The sequence below is a fragment of the Parambassis ranga genome, chromosome 15 (genome assembly GCF_900634625.1).
Source record: "Parambassis ranga chromosome 15, fParRan2.1, whole genome shotgun sequence".
Taxonomy (NCBI): Eukaryota; Metazoa; Chordata; class Actinopteri; family Ambassidae; genus Parambassis; species Parambassis ranga.
In genome coordinates this window covers 4,058,257-4,075,853 of record NC_041035.1, presented here as the reverse complement: position 1 = coordinate 4,075,853, position 17,597 = coordinate 4,058,257, and the positions used below count along the sequence as shown (strand labels likewise).

The window sequence follows — 17,597 nt, the reverse complement described above, 5'->3', positions numbered from 1 at the left end:
TTCTACAGTGTAAGGACCTGAAAACTTGTTGAAAGGGCCGAGCCAGGGACAGAAAGCAGCACCAAAACAATGCTTCAGGCACCACAGCTTTTCAGTCATAGCGTTGCTTCATCTTAGCCTGTGTGGAGGTTAGAGCCTCCTAGCTAAAGTACAGGCTTGGTGGAGGCGACCTTTTAGGTTGGCAACATACACAGGAAGACTTATTTTCTTTAGCTGGGGAGGTCAGGCGGTCCTTAAGGACCTTCAAAGGACCCCTAACTTTATGTCCAAAGACAAGTTTCGCAGGGCTAAATCCAATGGATTCCTGCACAGTCTCTCTGGCAGCAAACATCACAAGAGGGACACTCTCATCCCATGCTGTCTCAGACCCATAACAGTGCTTACACGACATAGCCTTCAAAGTCTGCTGAAACCTCTCTAGTGCCCCCTGGCTTTCTGGATAATAAGGACTGGATGTCACATGTTTAATACACAAGGTCCTGAGTGCATGAGCAAATACCCTTGACTTAAAATTTTTGCCCTGATCAGTCTGGACTACTTTAGGCAGGCCAAACACTGCTTAAGCAGTGATTTTCCATAAGGGAATGGCCTCTGGAAACCTAGTGGCAGCACACATAGTCATTAAAAGAAACTGATTGCCAGATTTGGTTCTTGGCAGTGGCCCGACACAGTCAATTATGACTTTTTTAAAGGGCTCACCCATCACTGGTATAGGATGTAGGGGAGCAGGAAGAATCACTTGGTTTGGTTTTCCTGCAACATCGGCCTTAAGCCCTGGCCAAAACAAATGTTTCAGTACCCTCTGATATGTCTTGGTGATGCCTGTACCTGTGATCGGTAGTCCGTAGGCACAACAACCTGATAAGCCACACTCCAGCCTTCTCCAGCCCAGCGCCGCATTAACAGACCATTGTCAAAGATGTAGGCCACTTTCTTTTTCTGAGCTTCATCCTGTTCAACAACAGATAAGAAACATTTAGAAAGGGTTTTATCACCATTCTGAGCTGCAATTAATGATCTTTTCGGGTAGCTGGCAGCTGAATACCACTGGAAGGTAGGGGTGTGGACTGATTAGGTTGGCTCTCTGTCTCCTTTGAATGGCCGCTAAGGGACTGCTCTGTAACCAGAAATGAATCAGACAGGTCAAAATCATCATACTTTGACTGAGCCCTGGTAACGACACATGCAGGAAAGATAGCAGGGTGCTCCTGAGCAGTGTCCATCCATGAGCTTGACTCAGGGCTGTCTAAAACCTCAGGGACTGGCACTACTTTACCTCCAGCTAGATCATTACTCAGAATGAAGTCAATCCCTTTTATTGGCAAAGCTGGAAGAACAGCAACCTTAACGAGCCCACTGACCAATGAAGACTGAAGGTGAATATTATGCAATGGAGCAGAAAAAAACTTCATTCCCACACCCTGAACAATTGCACTTGAACCACAAAATGAAGTAGCTGACAAAGGCAAAATACCCTCACAAATAATAGACTGGGCTCTATGTCTCTCAGAATCTTCACTGGCTGCTGATCTACAGGTTCCCCACTTAATGAAGGGATTAAAACAGGCATCAGGTTCGTCATCCTCTGAAATCAAGATGTCTGGACCTTGATGTGACACATTCTTCACTAGGCCTACAGCCTTAGGCTGCAGTGGCCTAGACAAGTGCTTGCGCTTTAGTGAGAGACAGATCAGATGACCTTTCTTATGACAGTAGTAGCACTCAGGAGGAGATGGTGGACTTTTAGCTTTCTCATAAGGCGGGTGACCAGAACTATACCCTGGGGGGCGTGACACAAAAACTTTATCTGGGCGAGAAGAAACAAACACATTTTTGTGTGTTAACAAATTCATCAGCCAGCACAGCTGCTTTTGACAAAGTATTCACTTTCTGTTCATTCAGAAACACCATCTTTTCTGGTAAAGCATTCTTAAAATCCTCCAACAACATTAGCTGATGAAGTGAGTCATGATCACCTTTTACCTCACTGGACACACACCATTTATCAAAGACCCCTTTCTTTCTCGCAAACTCCACAAATGTCTGGCCATTGGACCTTTTGTCATCCTTTTGTCATAAGCATGTAATATTGATTCTTTAAGCATGTCATAGTCTAAGCTGTCCTCTAATGACAAGGAAGACGCAACCTCCTGTGCTTTTCCTACCAGCTTGCAATGAAGCAGCACAGGCCATATCTCCTTAGGCCCGTCTAATGCAATGGCTCTCAAATGCTGTAAAATAACAGCTCAACAACTCAATCTGCTGTAATTTAATCTACTTCTCGGCCTCTATCTCCAATCTGCAGACCTGTAGATTTAAGTCATAATCTGGTCTGTGGACCCTCTCTTTTTCCTTTGCATCTAGTTGAAAATGGGCTAGTCAGACTTTAATCCTAGAGTATCTTGGAAAAACACCGTCCCAGTAACAGACTTCAACAACACTTGAAGCAACACTTCAGAGGTGGTCTCTTTATTATGAACCTATGGAGTGCTTTTACTATATATTTGTTGTTTTTGGCCACCCTATACGATTATAAGTAAACTATGTTTTTTAATTTTATTTGTGCTGTTGGTCCGTCCCTCACCACGGTTTAGCAGAAAATTAAAAGGTCTTTCGTCTCTCCTTAATTAATTAATCTTAATTCTGTTTTTTGTATGTGTGTATATGGTTAAATAAAAAGTTATTACTTTAGTTTTTAGAAGTTTGGTGTCTTATACATATTTTTTATACATACATTTTATTTTTCATAAAATAAGCTATATTACATACTTGAATATGTTTTTTTTCTATTCATTTTCTATGTCTTTGTTACAGCTGTTGGGCCCCTATAGTGTCAGACTGTCATAGAACAATATAACATTTAAGGTCCCTGCAGCAGTCTCCTCACACAGGGAAGAAGCTATTCTTATGTAAACTGATATACTTTGTGTAGGCTGTCAAAACACAAAAGGAGAATGTGCACATTTGGAAAACACCATCATCCCCTATAGCTTTGGAAGACATATCAAATGTCACAACTTACTGCATGTCATTAACTGTACACTGTCCAGAAATGTTGGTTTTACTCACATAGCTATTGGTACACATTTAGATGCTTTTTGTTTATGTCTTTATTTGGCATGGAAGTATAGTATAATATATTTAGGTTTGCATGCTCTTCTCTAAATAGCCTATTTTGTTAGAGTATTCTATTTTTAATATATCTTAAACCTTCATGGAATTCAGAGTGGACAGCAAAGTAAGAATTTCATTGCACAGGGAAACCTGTTTCCTTACTGTGCACATGACGATAAACGTTTTGAATCTTGAATTATGTTTTTTGCATTTATCATATAGGTTTATCATCATTTTCATTTGGTTCATTTTGTTTATTTTACTTTTTGCACAATATCTATTATATTTAGTAGTATTAGAGATTGTGGTCTATAAGTAACACTTTCAGACCTGTAGTTCACACTGAATACCAGAAGGTGGCAGTATTCAACCTCTTTTCACAGTTCAGTCAGAAAATCTAAAAAAATTACATAAGCTGCCTCTAATGTTTCCAAATGTCCATTTGTCAGCATTTGTGCTTGTCGAGCTTAGTTTTATTTCAAGCTCAGATCCTTTGTTGAAGTGCTAGTACAAAAACAGCATTGAGTTCATACCAGTTTTACTTCAATATCATTTTATACTCACTGATAAAATGCTATTAAAAATGCAGATGTTGTAGCTTAGTTTCACACTGAAACTGTTAAATAAAATATGGTGGAAATATATGGTACATATGCAGCATTTTTGTTTTTCTTAAAATACTGTTGATTACATCAATAAATATATATTACAACTTATAAGTGAAATTACAGCCATCGCAAAGGAAACTTTTCCTGAACGTCCAATTTATCAAAGATGATGAAAACATATGATGTACACTATTAAAATAGAAAAACAAATGTAAAAATGTATCACTTTGTGACTGCTGGCCTTTTCAACACCTAGTATGGTGCTCTATGAGAGCAGAAGCATTCATGTTGAATTGTTAGAAACTGAAAAGCATGTGTCAGCACCTGGAAAACATTGTCATCTCGTGGCCTTACACTATTACTATAACTGATATGGAGATTCTGTCTGAAATAACTTCAGTCACATGAAGAAAATGAGTTTGTGGCTAAATGTGTATTCGTAGTAATAATGTTACTAGTAAACAGAAACCTAAATCATCAGGCTTATTTAAATAATCAGACATCTGTTGGCTGTCACATAGGTTTTGAATTTATCATATACATTTAGGATAGTAAGGCATAAAAAATAATGTATACAGCACAGTATGCGCAGAAAAATTGAAAAAATTCCTGAAAACACTGCAGACCTGTAATGCAAAAACACACAAGAATTACCTCTGTTGTTTTTGGGCCACCCTAAACGGTGGCCTTTTTTGCATGTATCACATAAATTTAAGATAATAAACCACAAAAATACAACATATCTACCAAAGTATGTACAGAAAAGTTTTTAAAATTTTCATTCACAAAAGGCTTTCCAAAAATACAAAGCCTGGCAAAGAAGTTCCAGAAAGCAAGAGGAAAAAACTTTTTTTTTTCAAATCTATGGATTTTTTTTTGCATTTATCCCACACATTTACGTACAAAAAAAATCCACCAAAGTATTTGCAGAAAATATCCTAAAAATAGTGCAAGTCTGTTTTACCCCTGTTGTTTTTCGCCAATTTTGGGACATCCTGAATATATTTCTGGATGCTGTTTACATTCCTCTGCAAGCCAACTCTGTGACGGCACAGCCCCATGACATCATCAGCACACTAGAGGGCTCACAATGATGCTGTTTTTATTCAGACAACTTTAATCAGTGTAATTTATGGACTGTATTATTTTCTGTTTTTGTATTTTCCAAATACCACTGCAGCATGTAGACCCATGAGAAGAACCCCTGGATCATGTATAAACCAACATAAAGGGTTCATACAGGGCTGCACCCCGCCCCCACTTCAGACAGTCAGAGTATGGACAGTAGCCAAGAGGCAGTACAGAAAGGCCAGTAGCACTCACTCTAATCACTATGAAGTGCTTTGAGAGAGTGGTACTGACTGATTCATTGCAGCATCCAGGACCAGGACCAAGTGCAGGACCATCAGTCTCCTCAACAGCTGACAGGAGTCTGTAACAATGAACTGTACCCTGCACATACTGACGGCTTAAATGAACATAGTAACTGCAAAACAGTCTACTGTTCTATGCACCTTTATATTCAATAACTGCACATGTTCCATGCTGTTTACCTCCAGACTTATTCAATCTGCTTAGTTTTGCACAATTGCTGATGTAGCACACACACATGTATGTATATAGCTTTACTTATTCATAGTTTAGCTGAACGATGAATTAGATGTTGGGATATTGGGTGCAGCATAATAACGATGATAAATATAAAACTGACTGATAAAACATCTATGAAAATCTGTGTAATTTTGTTTTTCTTAAAATATAGTTGCTGGTAGACAACGGGTTGAATAATTTGAAGCTATTTAAGTTATAACTAATTACTTCAATAAATATAGATTACAATGTACTTAAGGGACAACAGTGGCGCAGTGTTATAGCAGGGTTGTCTTGTAACCGGAAGGTTGGTGGTTCAATCCCAACTCCTCCCTAGTCACTGTTGTGTGTTCTTGGGCAAGACACTTCACCCTAGCCTTGACTGTATTTCTACCCAAGACAGTCTTGGGCAGAAGGTTGTAAAGTCTACATAGCATAAACAGCTATCGCAGAAGCAGAGGGAGAAAACATTTTTAACAGACACAGTGTCCCCATGACTACTTTCACTCTATGCTTCAGTCGATAGTTGTTCTTATCACCACACACACGCTAATGTTTCAGCTTTGCACGTCAGATTTTAATGCTCTGGGGCAAGAGATTAAACCGCTAGTTGTACTGACATTACAGCCATTGCAAAGGAAACATTTCCTGAATGTCCAATTTACCAAAGCTGATGCAAACCTGGAGATGTATCACTTTAATATTGTATCACCTTAAAGCTGAATGAATAGAACATCTGTTCTGCCTGGAATATTCCATATTTTATGTAAAGTGGTTTATTTTCCCTTTCCTTCTTCCTTTATCTACTCTACATAAAGAACAGGGATCTCACGGGTATTTACTGTTTGACTGTTTGCATGCAGAGGACAAAACATCAGCATAGCTGAAGGAAGCAGATCCGTATATGAACCTGTGCCAGTGCCTGTACCTGTGAGGTAAACTTTTAACATTGTTTTCTCTTTTTAGTAATATTCATGAGTTTTAATTAACAGCATACAGGAAAGATAGGTCACTAGGCAGCTAAGTATCTTGTTATGTTTTCCATTTTTCTGAAATGTTATTGATGGCTCAGAAACCTAATATTTATGACCAATAAAGGCTAAGGGCTGGTAAAACCTCACAGCAGTGGTTCCTGTCCTGTCCTGACCATTTTCGATTTTGTATTCAGCCAGATTCAGGGCAGGGTACACCCTGGACAGGTCGCTTTCTATAGCAAACATTTGCTGTATGTTTGTTAGCACAGACCTTCAGGGCCACCGAAGGCTAACTGAACTGTGGAGACAGACATCAGATATCGGACATCAGACATGAAAAGAAGCAGACAGAACACTTTTTAATTGTTGGAGAAAAATTAAAGGCAAACAAGGTCTTTGGTTGACAGAATAGAGGAATGAGCAAAGAAAAACAACAAAGCCAATACATTTTTCATTAAGACCATATTACCATAATAATGAGATGAGTGGAAATTAGCATGCATATCCTTAACTTTATAAGTTAGTTTGATTTTTTTTTCATGCACCAAAATCCATCCATGCAGTAAACTGTGTTGTGTCTGGTACTTTTCATTTTTTACTTGGAACACCTGGTGTTGGCCTGCTCGTCTCCTCTCCGGCTGCTTCCTCAGACTCTTTATTATCCTCACTGTTCCTTCATCTGATTCCATTTTTTTTTAAAATTAAAAAACGACCCATTTTATTAACCCAGAGCCTTAACCCTCAAGCAAGCAGGGAGTGGCACGGAAAAACTCCATTTTAACAGGAAGAAACCTTGAGCAGGACCCGGCTCATAAGGGAGAACCTTCCTGCTGACAGTCGGCCGGGTAGAGGAGGAGACAGAGGGTAGACAGGAAATTCTGCTATCCTACAGGCCTTTATATTACATTTTCCCCAAAATGTCAAAACTGAAAAAAGTCACAGATTTATGCATTATAAGCTACCATGTGGGCCATCAGTTAATGGATGTGGTGCACAATGAGTATATTAGATAGTATACTAGATAGTCTGTAGACCATGACCTAATCTTCACATGTTTCTCTCTGAAGACCGACAACATGTACACCACCCCAAGCTACAACAACATCACCTTCAACTACTACAATGGCAGCAACATCACCTCTTCCCATCATTGCGAAGGCATCCACTACCAATCTCAAGATGCTTATTTTGTCCTATATGTGGTGACATGTATCATGATCTGTATCGACATTCCCTTGATCCTGATGTCCATCTGCTCTCTTTATTCTATGGTGAGTACTGATTACTGCTGAGGAAATGTATGTCAAAACATGTTTAGCAACATTCTTGATTGTCTGTTCTTGATTTCTGCTATTATATTAATATCATCCCAACTACTGTGGGTAATTATTTGAGTCAAACCACCACCAGTCTTTATAGCACACGTCCATCAATGGATGTAATGGTATAAAACACAACTGGGTACTTTTCGGCAGGTTCAGAGTCAGTGACATCCTTATTTTACATGTAGAGCTGCTATAAATAAACCACTTTGTAAGGATTGTATATGATTATCCTAATCCTCACATGTCTTCTTTTGTCTATAATTTCCTGCAGGTGCAAAATAATAACGTTGCTCCAATCTACATCATCAACCTTCTTATTGCTGACATCATTCAGCTGTGCTCTATGATGGTTTGGGTGCTACAACCTGACCAGAATACCAGAATCAGCGATATATTCTTTTATCTTTATTATTTGGGTGTGATGGCCAGTGTTGGCTTCATGGTGTGTGTTGCCTTGGAAAGGTAAATATATCTAGCGTGTGTCAAAATACATTTTATGTTTGACCATCTTGTTACTAAGTCATTTTGATGCTCTTGTATTTTGCATTACAGGTATTTGGTCATAGCCTGGCCTCTGTGGTACCACTGTAGAAAAACCATCAAGAGTTCTTTGGTGGTCTGCATCGTGGTCTGGTCACTTCCTCTCATCTATCTTCTACCTTTTTATTTCTTGGTTCCAGTTCAGGTTGGAACAATCATCTATTCTGCCTTCCTCCTCATCCCCTTCCCTCTGTTCATATTCTTCCTGGTTGGGACTCTTAGAGCTCTGTCCTCAGCCCGCAGTGTCGCCTCTGATGAGAAAAGAAGAATTGTGGCTATCTTGGTGGTTGCGCTGCTTATTTACACACTGCTCTTCCTGCCCAGCGTCATCTGGAGCCTGGTCGAAGACACCAGACAAATCTGTGTTTTTGGGAATCTGACTTTCACTCTTCTTCAGCTGAGTCCTCTTGCAGATTTGATTATGTATGTTTTAATCAGGAAAGGTGCCGTAGACGAACTTTTGGCTTTAGTGTGGTGCTGCAAAGTGAGCAGTGATGAAATCACATCAACAGCACAAATAAAGAAAGAAGGAGAAAGTAGTGTCTGATGATAGCAGGGAAATGTGATGAATGTTTTAACCGATGTCATCATAACCACCCACCCTCTTATCACTAACTCTTAATGTATGTGTGTGTATCATGAAACTAAGAGTCTTTATTTTATTATTTAGAAGTGTGATGTCTTATACATTAATTATATTTTTCCTACAATGAGCTATTGAGAGGTGTCAGCTGAGGTGGCTCGGGCATGTCCCACTGGGAGGAGACCCCGGGGAAGACCCAGGACGCGGTGGAGAGACGATGTCTCTCGGCTGGCCTGGGAATGCCTCGGGATTCCCCCAGAGGAGCTCGAGGAAGTGTCTGGTGAGAGGGAAGTCTGGGTGTCCCTGTTTAGACTGCTGCCCCTGTGACCCGGCCCCGGATAAGCGGTAGAAAATGGATGGATGAATAATGTAGCCTATGTATTTGTTTTTGTTGTTACAGCTGTTGTGTCCCTAATAGTGTCAGACTGTCATTAAACAATAAAAGATTTATGGTCGATACAGAAGAACTGTATTCATTATAGTGATTCAACATCTACAAAAATCTACTCTATCTACTATACTCTGTACACCTCATTGAAGAGTTTGAAGTAAGCCAATTGGACCTTTCTGGACTTTCCTTGAAGATGTTTTGGGTTGTCGTGACCCTGCAGCAGTCTCCTCACACAGGGAAGAAGCTACGTACTCTTCAGTAAGTAAATTCTTAAGTAAACTGATGTAGTTTGTGTAGGCTGTCAAAACACAAAAGGAGGATGTGCACATTTTGAAAACACCATCATCCCCTATGGCTTTGGAAGACATATCAAATGTCACAACACGCAACAATCAGGAACTTACTGCATGTTATTTACTGTACACTGTCCAGATACAGAGGGGACCTGTAGGTTTCATTTCAGCACACAGAACTCCTTCAGGCTGTCTTCCAGAAGTGATTTAAGGTAAACGTCCCTCCCTTTTGTTAATAATGGTGTGGTTTTACTCACATATCAGTACAAATTTAGACACAGGCTTCAGGTCATCATGGTTATCTTTTGTTTATGTCTTATTTTATGATGAAAGTTTAAAGAGAGACAGATGCAGTTTGATGTAGCTGATATTTTAGTGTCTAGATCAAATATATTGTATTTATAATGTAGTCACTTTTATTTTATCATAACTTGTGTCTTTTCCCTCTGCTCTTATCTGAAATTAATCGACTGATCAGTTATGTTCAAACATTTCTAAGAAACGATCACAGTTCAGTTGTGGAACAGGTTCCTGTGTTGTGACAATACAATCATTTAAAGGATTCTCAAGCAGGACAGTGTAACTTCACACAAGTTATTTTTGAAGATTATACTCTAGTCAAACCACATACTAAATATTTGCATGTTTTGAATGAACTTACATTTTGGCAGGCTGCCCTTAAATCCAATAACCACTACTATTCAACATTATATGTTAGCCTACATCTTGTCTTGTCTTTCAGACTAATCATCAACAAAATAAATGTCAAAATGCAAAAAAAGAGAAAATTAGAATGATCTAACTAATTAAACTTTAAAAAAGATGCGTAATGGATATTTAAATGAACTGATGTACAACTATCGAGATTCTTAAAGTGAAAGCACAAGGTGAAAAGCTATTTTAGTATTAATAAGAAATAATAAATAGCTAGTACCATAAGTTAAAACACAATACTAATATTATATCTATGTATAACACTACCATAGAGTTTGGTATTTAAATATTTGCAAAGTGTGTATATATATATATATATATATATATATATATATATATATATATATATATATATATATATATATATATATATATATATATACAGACCCTCTCCAAAAAAATAGAATTACTGTTTTTGTGGGTTTTATCAGCTGGGATCCCACATTATGTAAAAATAAACAAATAAATAATTGAAATCATTTAAAATGTAGGCCCTGAATCTAAAATCTAATAATAACTTTTTGAATGAAATTATGGAAATTAATAAACTTTTCCTTGATATTCTAATTTTTTGGACAGGGTCTATATATATATCCTTTGTGCATGCCTGTGGGGGTTACCGGACCCCTGTTTTGCTACCTGTGTCCAAACCGCATTGTCTCAACAAAGAGAAGCTCATCCTGTGCATATTGTGATAAATACACATCACACACACACACACACACACACTTACACACACACAGGCTCAGGGTCTGTAACTACCCCCTCCCCCTACCCTCGGCCAATCAGCCCATACACCAAAGCGAGCAGGGGTCTCTAACCACCCCAGACCCCCAAAGACCTTTTGACAGTGGAGCCCACAGGGGATATAATAGCTTATGGTATTCTCTATGCAGTGGTGGGACTATCATTTTAAATGCTTTATGGGGAATTTCGTTCTAGAATTTTCAGTCAGAGTTCAGAGTTTAGAGACTTTAAGGGTCACTGGACAAACACAGGGATCATAAAGTGAATAAATTCAGCCTCAAACAGTTTTATGTTAATTAGTATAATATTGTAAATAAAATCATCATCATCAATACAGCCCCACAGCAGGTAAAACTAAGGTCACTGTAAGAATAAATGTTCAGTAGTAACCTGCTGTCTTTTCATAACTTCCTCAGGTCTCACACTGAAGAATGGTTGAAGCCTACACCACCTCAGTGTACAGCTACAATAACACCAACAACGTCTCAGCCCACAATGAATTTTGTAAGGTCAGGAACTTGGAGACCGACTTTGACCTTTATCACATCTTTGACTACAGCAGCATCACTTCAAAGTATAACAACTCTGACCTCAGCAAGATGGAGGTCCAGATTCAGTCTGTCCTGTATGTGACGAGGTGGATCGTCATCTGCACTGGCCTCCCTTTGACTACACTGGCCATCTATGCCTTCTATACACTGGTGTGTATGTTAATGGTACTCAGGAATTGATGACTCATTCTTTAAAAATACTTAAACATTTTGTCTGGTTGTCCTGCAGGTGCATAATGATCATGTCGGTCCGATATACGTCATCAACCTCCTCATCTCAGACCTCATTCAGCTCTGCTGCATGATCATCTGGGAGACTAAAATCAATTCCCGTCTACTCTACAACATCACTTACTTCATTTACATCTTTGGTCTGATGACCAGCGTCGGCTTCATGGTGTGTGTAGCTCTGGAAAGGTGAGTTTTAACTCTCACGCCTCCTCACACTCAGTCATACTGTGTCTGATGAAATGCACATTATCTTCAACAGGTATCTGATCATCGCCTGGCCCCTCTGGTACCGGTTCAAACGCACCATCAAGGTCTCTGTGGTGGTCTGCATTTTGGTGTGGAGCATTTGTTTAGTAATAATTCTTATTGTCAGCCTGGAATCTGCTTACTTTTATCCGTTCATCCTCCTCACCATCTTCCTCCTCCTCCCTTTCCCCCTGCTCGTATTCTCTCTTGTTGGGACCCTCAAAGCCCTGTCCGCTTCCATCTCTGTCCAAACTGAGGAAAAACGACACATTGTGGGAATTTTGGTTCTTGTGCTGCTCAATTACACTCTGATGTTTCTGCCCACCATCCTCTTATCTTACTGCAGGGACGCCTCTTTCCTCCACGGTGTGTCCTTCACCTTGATCCAGTTGAATCCTCTTGCAGACTTGGTTCTGTATGTTTTCATGAGAAGAGGAGCCATGGATAAGTTTTCCCTCTGCTGTAAGACGATTGTTGTTCGATCGTCACGAGAGGGCAGATTTTCAACTCCATCTAGGCAGATAAAGAAGAGAGATGTGGAGGGGGAGATAACGGGACAGTAGAGTCACTAATACAGTTTGTAAACTGACAGCAAACATTAACTCAAAGGGGGGCTGGCTGGATGCTTCAGTCCTTGCTGATGAGAAAGATTATTGTGGCTAAATTAGATTTTGTTTACTGACTGAGCATGTTCCTCATGTTAAGCTTGATGGGAAGACTAAGCATTTTGTCTAATGCCTTGATTTGAACTTTTATTATATATTTTTTTATTATAATTAATTTAAGAGCCTCTGTATTTAACACACATTGCATTGACAATCTGTTCTCACATGGGCAATAAAATTCATTCTTTCATATGGAACCTATACAGTAATATGTGCCGTAGTGTCATGATGTCATACTTGATGCATGATATCGATCTACTGTGATCATCCACTGAACATCAACTAATAAACTAATAATAAACAGAAACCCACATTGTATTGTCTTTGTCCAGGTACTGTACTTGGGCAAATTTTCTCCCAATAGCACGATTGATTAAAAGAGATAGCACACACTTTGAGAACCACTGAGGTGGAAAAATACAGAAGAATGCTGATACAAGGCTATTTTAGTGGGTTTAAAATCTTGCTTAAAACACAGGTTCAGATGATCAGATAACTCCTGCATGTTATCACATAAGCTGCTGACAATAGAACATCAGATGAAGGAGCTCATGAAGGGTTATTCAAGGTCAATGAAATTATAATCTTAAAATGAAGAAAAGCAATTGTTTTGACCAAAACATCAATCTATTGTGAGGCATTCAATGCATTCCAGTCAGGAGAGACCAAGTAACAAGAAAGTACAAATAGAATGTCTTTTGGCGTTTAGACCCCGAAGTGACATCATCCAAGAAGGGGGAAGAAAGACCCCCCAAAAAACAGAACTGAAATACAAAGAGTGTAACCCCTAACCCTAGTGTGCTGTTGTGTGTATTAGCTATACTATCAGTGTTGAATTTGTTGTTTGTCACTGTGTCAGTACGTGGGACAATTTCGCCATTTTGTGGCCTCACTGTATTACTGGCCTGACACCCCCCACACTGGTTCAGAGACAGCTGCCCCCTCCTGCAGCTCCTCCCCAGGTTCCACATACAGATCGTATCCTTCTCATACACTGTTTGCTCCTTGTCTTTCTCTCCATCTGTCTCCTGTTGCTTCTTTTTCTTACTCATCTTGTAACTGTGTGTGACTTCTGCCTCTGTCAGTCTTTCTTTCACCAAGGACCAACAACAAAAAGTCTTGACATTAAAGATGATGATAAAAATGTGACAGCAAATCTGTATTTTTTTTTCAAAATAAAAGTCCTTTTTATTCTCTTCACCCTCATTACTGAGTCTTTTGTAAGCTGCAGGCTCAACATAGAAATGGTTTCTAAAATCTGCATATGTGTATGCTGTCATACTGTTATAAACACACAGAAAGCTTAAAATCCGAGATAATTTCATCTGTAGGTGGTCCGTGAGTGAAAAAATACACTGCCAAAAAAAAAAGATTAGGGGGAACACAATGTACAACACAATGTAACTCCAAGTCAGTCACACTTCTGTGAAATCAGCATGTCCAGTTAGGAACACTGATTGTGGATCAGTTTCAGCTGCTGTTGTGCAAATGGAACAGACAACAGGTGGAAATAAGAGGCAACTAGAAAAAGCATTTCCTGAAGAAAATGCAAGTTTGATTGCAGAAGCTGAAGCATTGCTTTGAACTCATTAAAAATATAAAATTTGCACGTAATTCATAAAAACATATCAGAATAATATGAACAAGACCTGAATTACTGTGAACACAAACTGAGATTATTAAACATAAGCTGAATCAGTCATAAAATAGCTGAATCAGTCAGAAAGAACAACTTTCTCTAAAGCCTTAGAGATAAAAAGGAGCTTGGAAATTGGTCTAAAATTAGTTAAAACTGAGAGGTCTAGGCCTTTCTTTTTTAAAAGAGGCTGCACCACTGGCATGTTTAAAAGAGGATAAGACACATCCAGAGCTCAGCATTAAAAATGTGAGTTGGGGCATCTAATTATTATTGTTATGATTACTATTATTATCGTAGAGGTATGGGTCTGGGGGTTCTCCCCCAAAAAACCTTTCATTTACTAGAGGCCATTTCCTACCTATCTTTGAAACTGTTCACCAAACACCTTTATTGCTCAGAGTCGTACAACAAATAAAGTTTTGAGCTGTGCTCTGGCACCAACAATGGCCTGAGTAGGAGCACCTATCTTCGCCGTTATTTTTGCTACACAAAATAAATCATTTTTGTTCATATTACTGTGTTGTTATTCAGTGGAATGTTGTGAGTAGTTTAAATTTATATGAAAAAAGTTGACCCATCATGTCCTCAATCCTGAAAATATAAATATAGTCTATATACAGTTTTCAAGTATGGGAAAAATACTGAACATGTTATACATTTGAAATTTGAAAATATTGCACATGTTGTGTATTGTCCATCTGGATATGTAATATCGCACATTAAATTAGTGTATGTGGGCGTTCAGGGTGGTTACAGCTTTTGGAAAGAAGCTGTTTTTTAGTCTGTTAGTCTTTGTCCTGATGCACCTGTAGCGCCTCCCAGCAGGGCAAACAGATCAGAGCCAGGGTGGGATTTAGGTTGTGCTCTGAGCCTTCTTGATGATTGAGGTGATGTTCTCTGACCAGGAGATGTCCGCTTAGATGAGAACAGTACAACTACTAGGAGGCAGAAGAGCCCCTAAACAATGAATGTGAGACTGAAATAATGATAAAAACCATTCTTTATTACACTGATGAAAAAACAATTTTAGGTTCTTTGTGATTGAACATCTGGAATCATGAAAAAACGAACTCGTCCTCTGTATCTACATAAAAATCAATACATACAGAAACCAAATAATCACATTGAAACTGATCATGTGTCAATCAAAGGAAGCTTTAAGGCTCAAAATACACTCAAATATCCATGTGTAAGAGCTCAGACAGACCTCCATGTTGGATTTCATGTGGACATGTTTCTATGTACTCACACATGGTGTTTACAGTGTGGTTAACGTCAGAGACAATACAAGTTATGAAGCCAGCTTGTGATGAATCTGAGCCTTCAACATTTCTTTCTGTCTCAAGGACCAAGAGAAGAGTTCCACCTGAACTTATGACCTCTATGATTGATCTGTTCTACTTCACACTGCACAACTCACATGAGGAGGAAAGGCCGATCCAGAGTCCAGCATAGAGCGGCTCAGTGAATGTGGTCCGGACTTTGTGGAGGAGAGTCATGGTTGCAGAGATGCTGTAGAAGGACAGAATACCGGCTCTGTGATCCAGGTACACTCCTACTCTGGAGGGAGGAGGACCTGAGACCTCAGTGTGGACGTTGTTGTGATAAAATATGTACATGTATTGGTTAAATTCCAATGCCCAAGATTTCTCATTGTATCCAAATCCACATTCATTCCAACTCCCTGCTCTGCTGATACTATTGTATGTGACTGCTAGAGCAACTCCTCCTCCGCCTCTCCACCCCACCTCCCAGTAACAACGTCCAGTCAGACTCTCTCTGCTCAGGACCTGAGCCCGCTTAGTGAATCTGTCTGGATGATCAGATTAAGGCTGTGGTTGTGTCACACATGTTACTTTTCTGTTCCCCTCTGATAGTTCCAGATGTCTGTTTGCTGTGTTTGGATCCAGTGTGAGTTCACATGAATACTGTAAGAATCCAGCTCTGGTCTGTGGCTCTGGTTCTGACAGTAAAAAATCCACTTTAGTCAGTGACTGTGAGACGTTTGTCCACGTCTGTCTTAGAGTGTCCTGTAGTTTGTCTCTGAGCCCTGACACAGCTGCTGTCACATCCTCAAAGTATCTCAGAGGACGGATGTTGATGCTGGATGAGTGTGTAGACTCACTGAGTGCTGACAGTGAGCGGTAGTTGTTTAGAAAGTGGATGTGGTCCTGTGTGTGTGAGAGCTGCTCCAGCTCAGCAGCTTTCCTCTTCAGCTCAGTGATCTCCTGCTCCAGCTTCTCCTGACGCTCTTCGACTCGTCTCGCTTCAGTTTCCTGCTGGGATCTGACCCGCTGCTTCACGTAAGACCTTCTTTTCTGAATCAGATGGCTCAGCTTAGTGAAGCTCCTCTCACTGTTCTTCACTGTTTTATCAGCAGAGCGACAGATGGCCTCCACCTCCTGTTGGAGCAGCTTCACATCTCCCTCTCTGTCCTGGACTCTCTGCAGGATTTGTTGGAGACTCTCCTGGAGCTCTCTCTGCCTCTCAGTCCTCTCTACTGCAGCTGAGACTATGTCGTGGCAATTATGTTCATCCACAGAGCAGAGATAACAGACAGACTGCTGATCAGTGCGGCAGAACATCTTCATCACCTCACCATGAAGAGAGCAGATCTCCTGGAGGTTCCTGGAGGGCTCCACCAGCTTGTGTTTCTTCAGCTGAGGCACATCATAATGAAGCTGCAGGTGTTTCTTACAGTAAGAAACCAGACAGACTAAACAGGACTTTTTAGCTTTCAGTTTTCTTCCAGTGCAGAAATCACAGGCCACATCTTCAGGTCCAGCATAGCAGTGATCAGCAGGAGCAGCTTGGAGTCCAGTCTTCTTCAGCTCCTCCACTATTTCTGCTAACATGATGTTTTTCATCAGGACAGGCCTAGGTCTGAAAGTCTTCCTGCACTGAGGGCAGCTGTGGATTCTCTCCTCATCGTCTCTGTTCCAGCAGCTTTGAATACAGTTCATGCAGTAGCTGTGTCCACAGGGAATAGTCACCGGATCCTTCAGTAGATCCAGACAGATGGAACAGCAGAATGTCAGTCGGTCCAGCTGATGCTCTCGCTGCGCCATTTCACCTCAGTGACTGAGTGTCTCACAGAAATGTGTCGATGAATGATCAGAGTATGTGGAAATGTGGAAAAGCTTTGCTTTGTTTGTGTCAGCCTGTCACCAAGGTAACAGCCCTGCCTGCCATCCTGTATCCATGGCAACCTGAATGTTTATCAATGGTCCCTAACTGCAGCTCTCTCTGTCCCCCTCCTAATGCGTTTCCAATGTAAAAACACCCTCTAAACTTGTTTTTGTCAAAACCTTAACAGACAAAGAATATGGACACCATGAGAACCGCAAGAAGTTGCTCTACAACACAGTATAATTTTTATGTCTATG

The 17,597-nt window shown here is 40.0% G+C and overlaps 1 protein-coding gene across 1 annotated transcript; it reads right to left on the bottom strand.

Annotated features, from left to right (window-relative positions):
• Window positions 1-417: 417 nt before the first annotated feature.
• LOC114447623 (tripartite motif-containing protein 16-like) lies at window positions 418-17,293 on the bottom strand. The gene is made up of 4 exons (XM_028424012.1): window positions 16,061-17,293; window positions 11,888-11,892; window positions 829-951; window positions 418-435 (listed from the first exon to the last, which is right to left on the bottom strand). The coding sequence occupies exons 1-4, from the start codon at window positions 17,277-17,279 to the stop codon at window positions 418-420; spliced, it is 1,365 nt and encodes a 454-aa protein (XP_028279813.1). The 5' UTR covers window positions 17,280-17,293.
• Window positions 17,294-17,597: the final 304 nt, after the last annotated feature.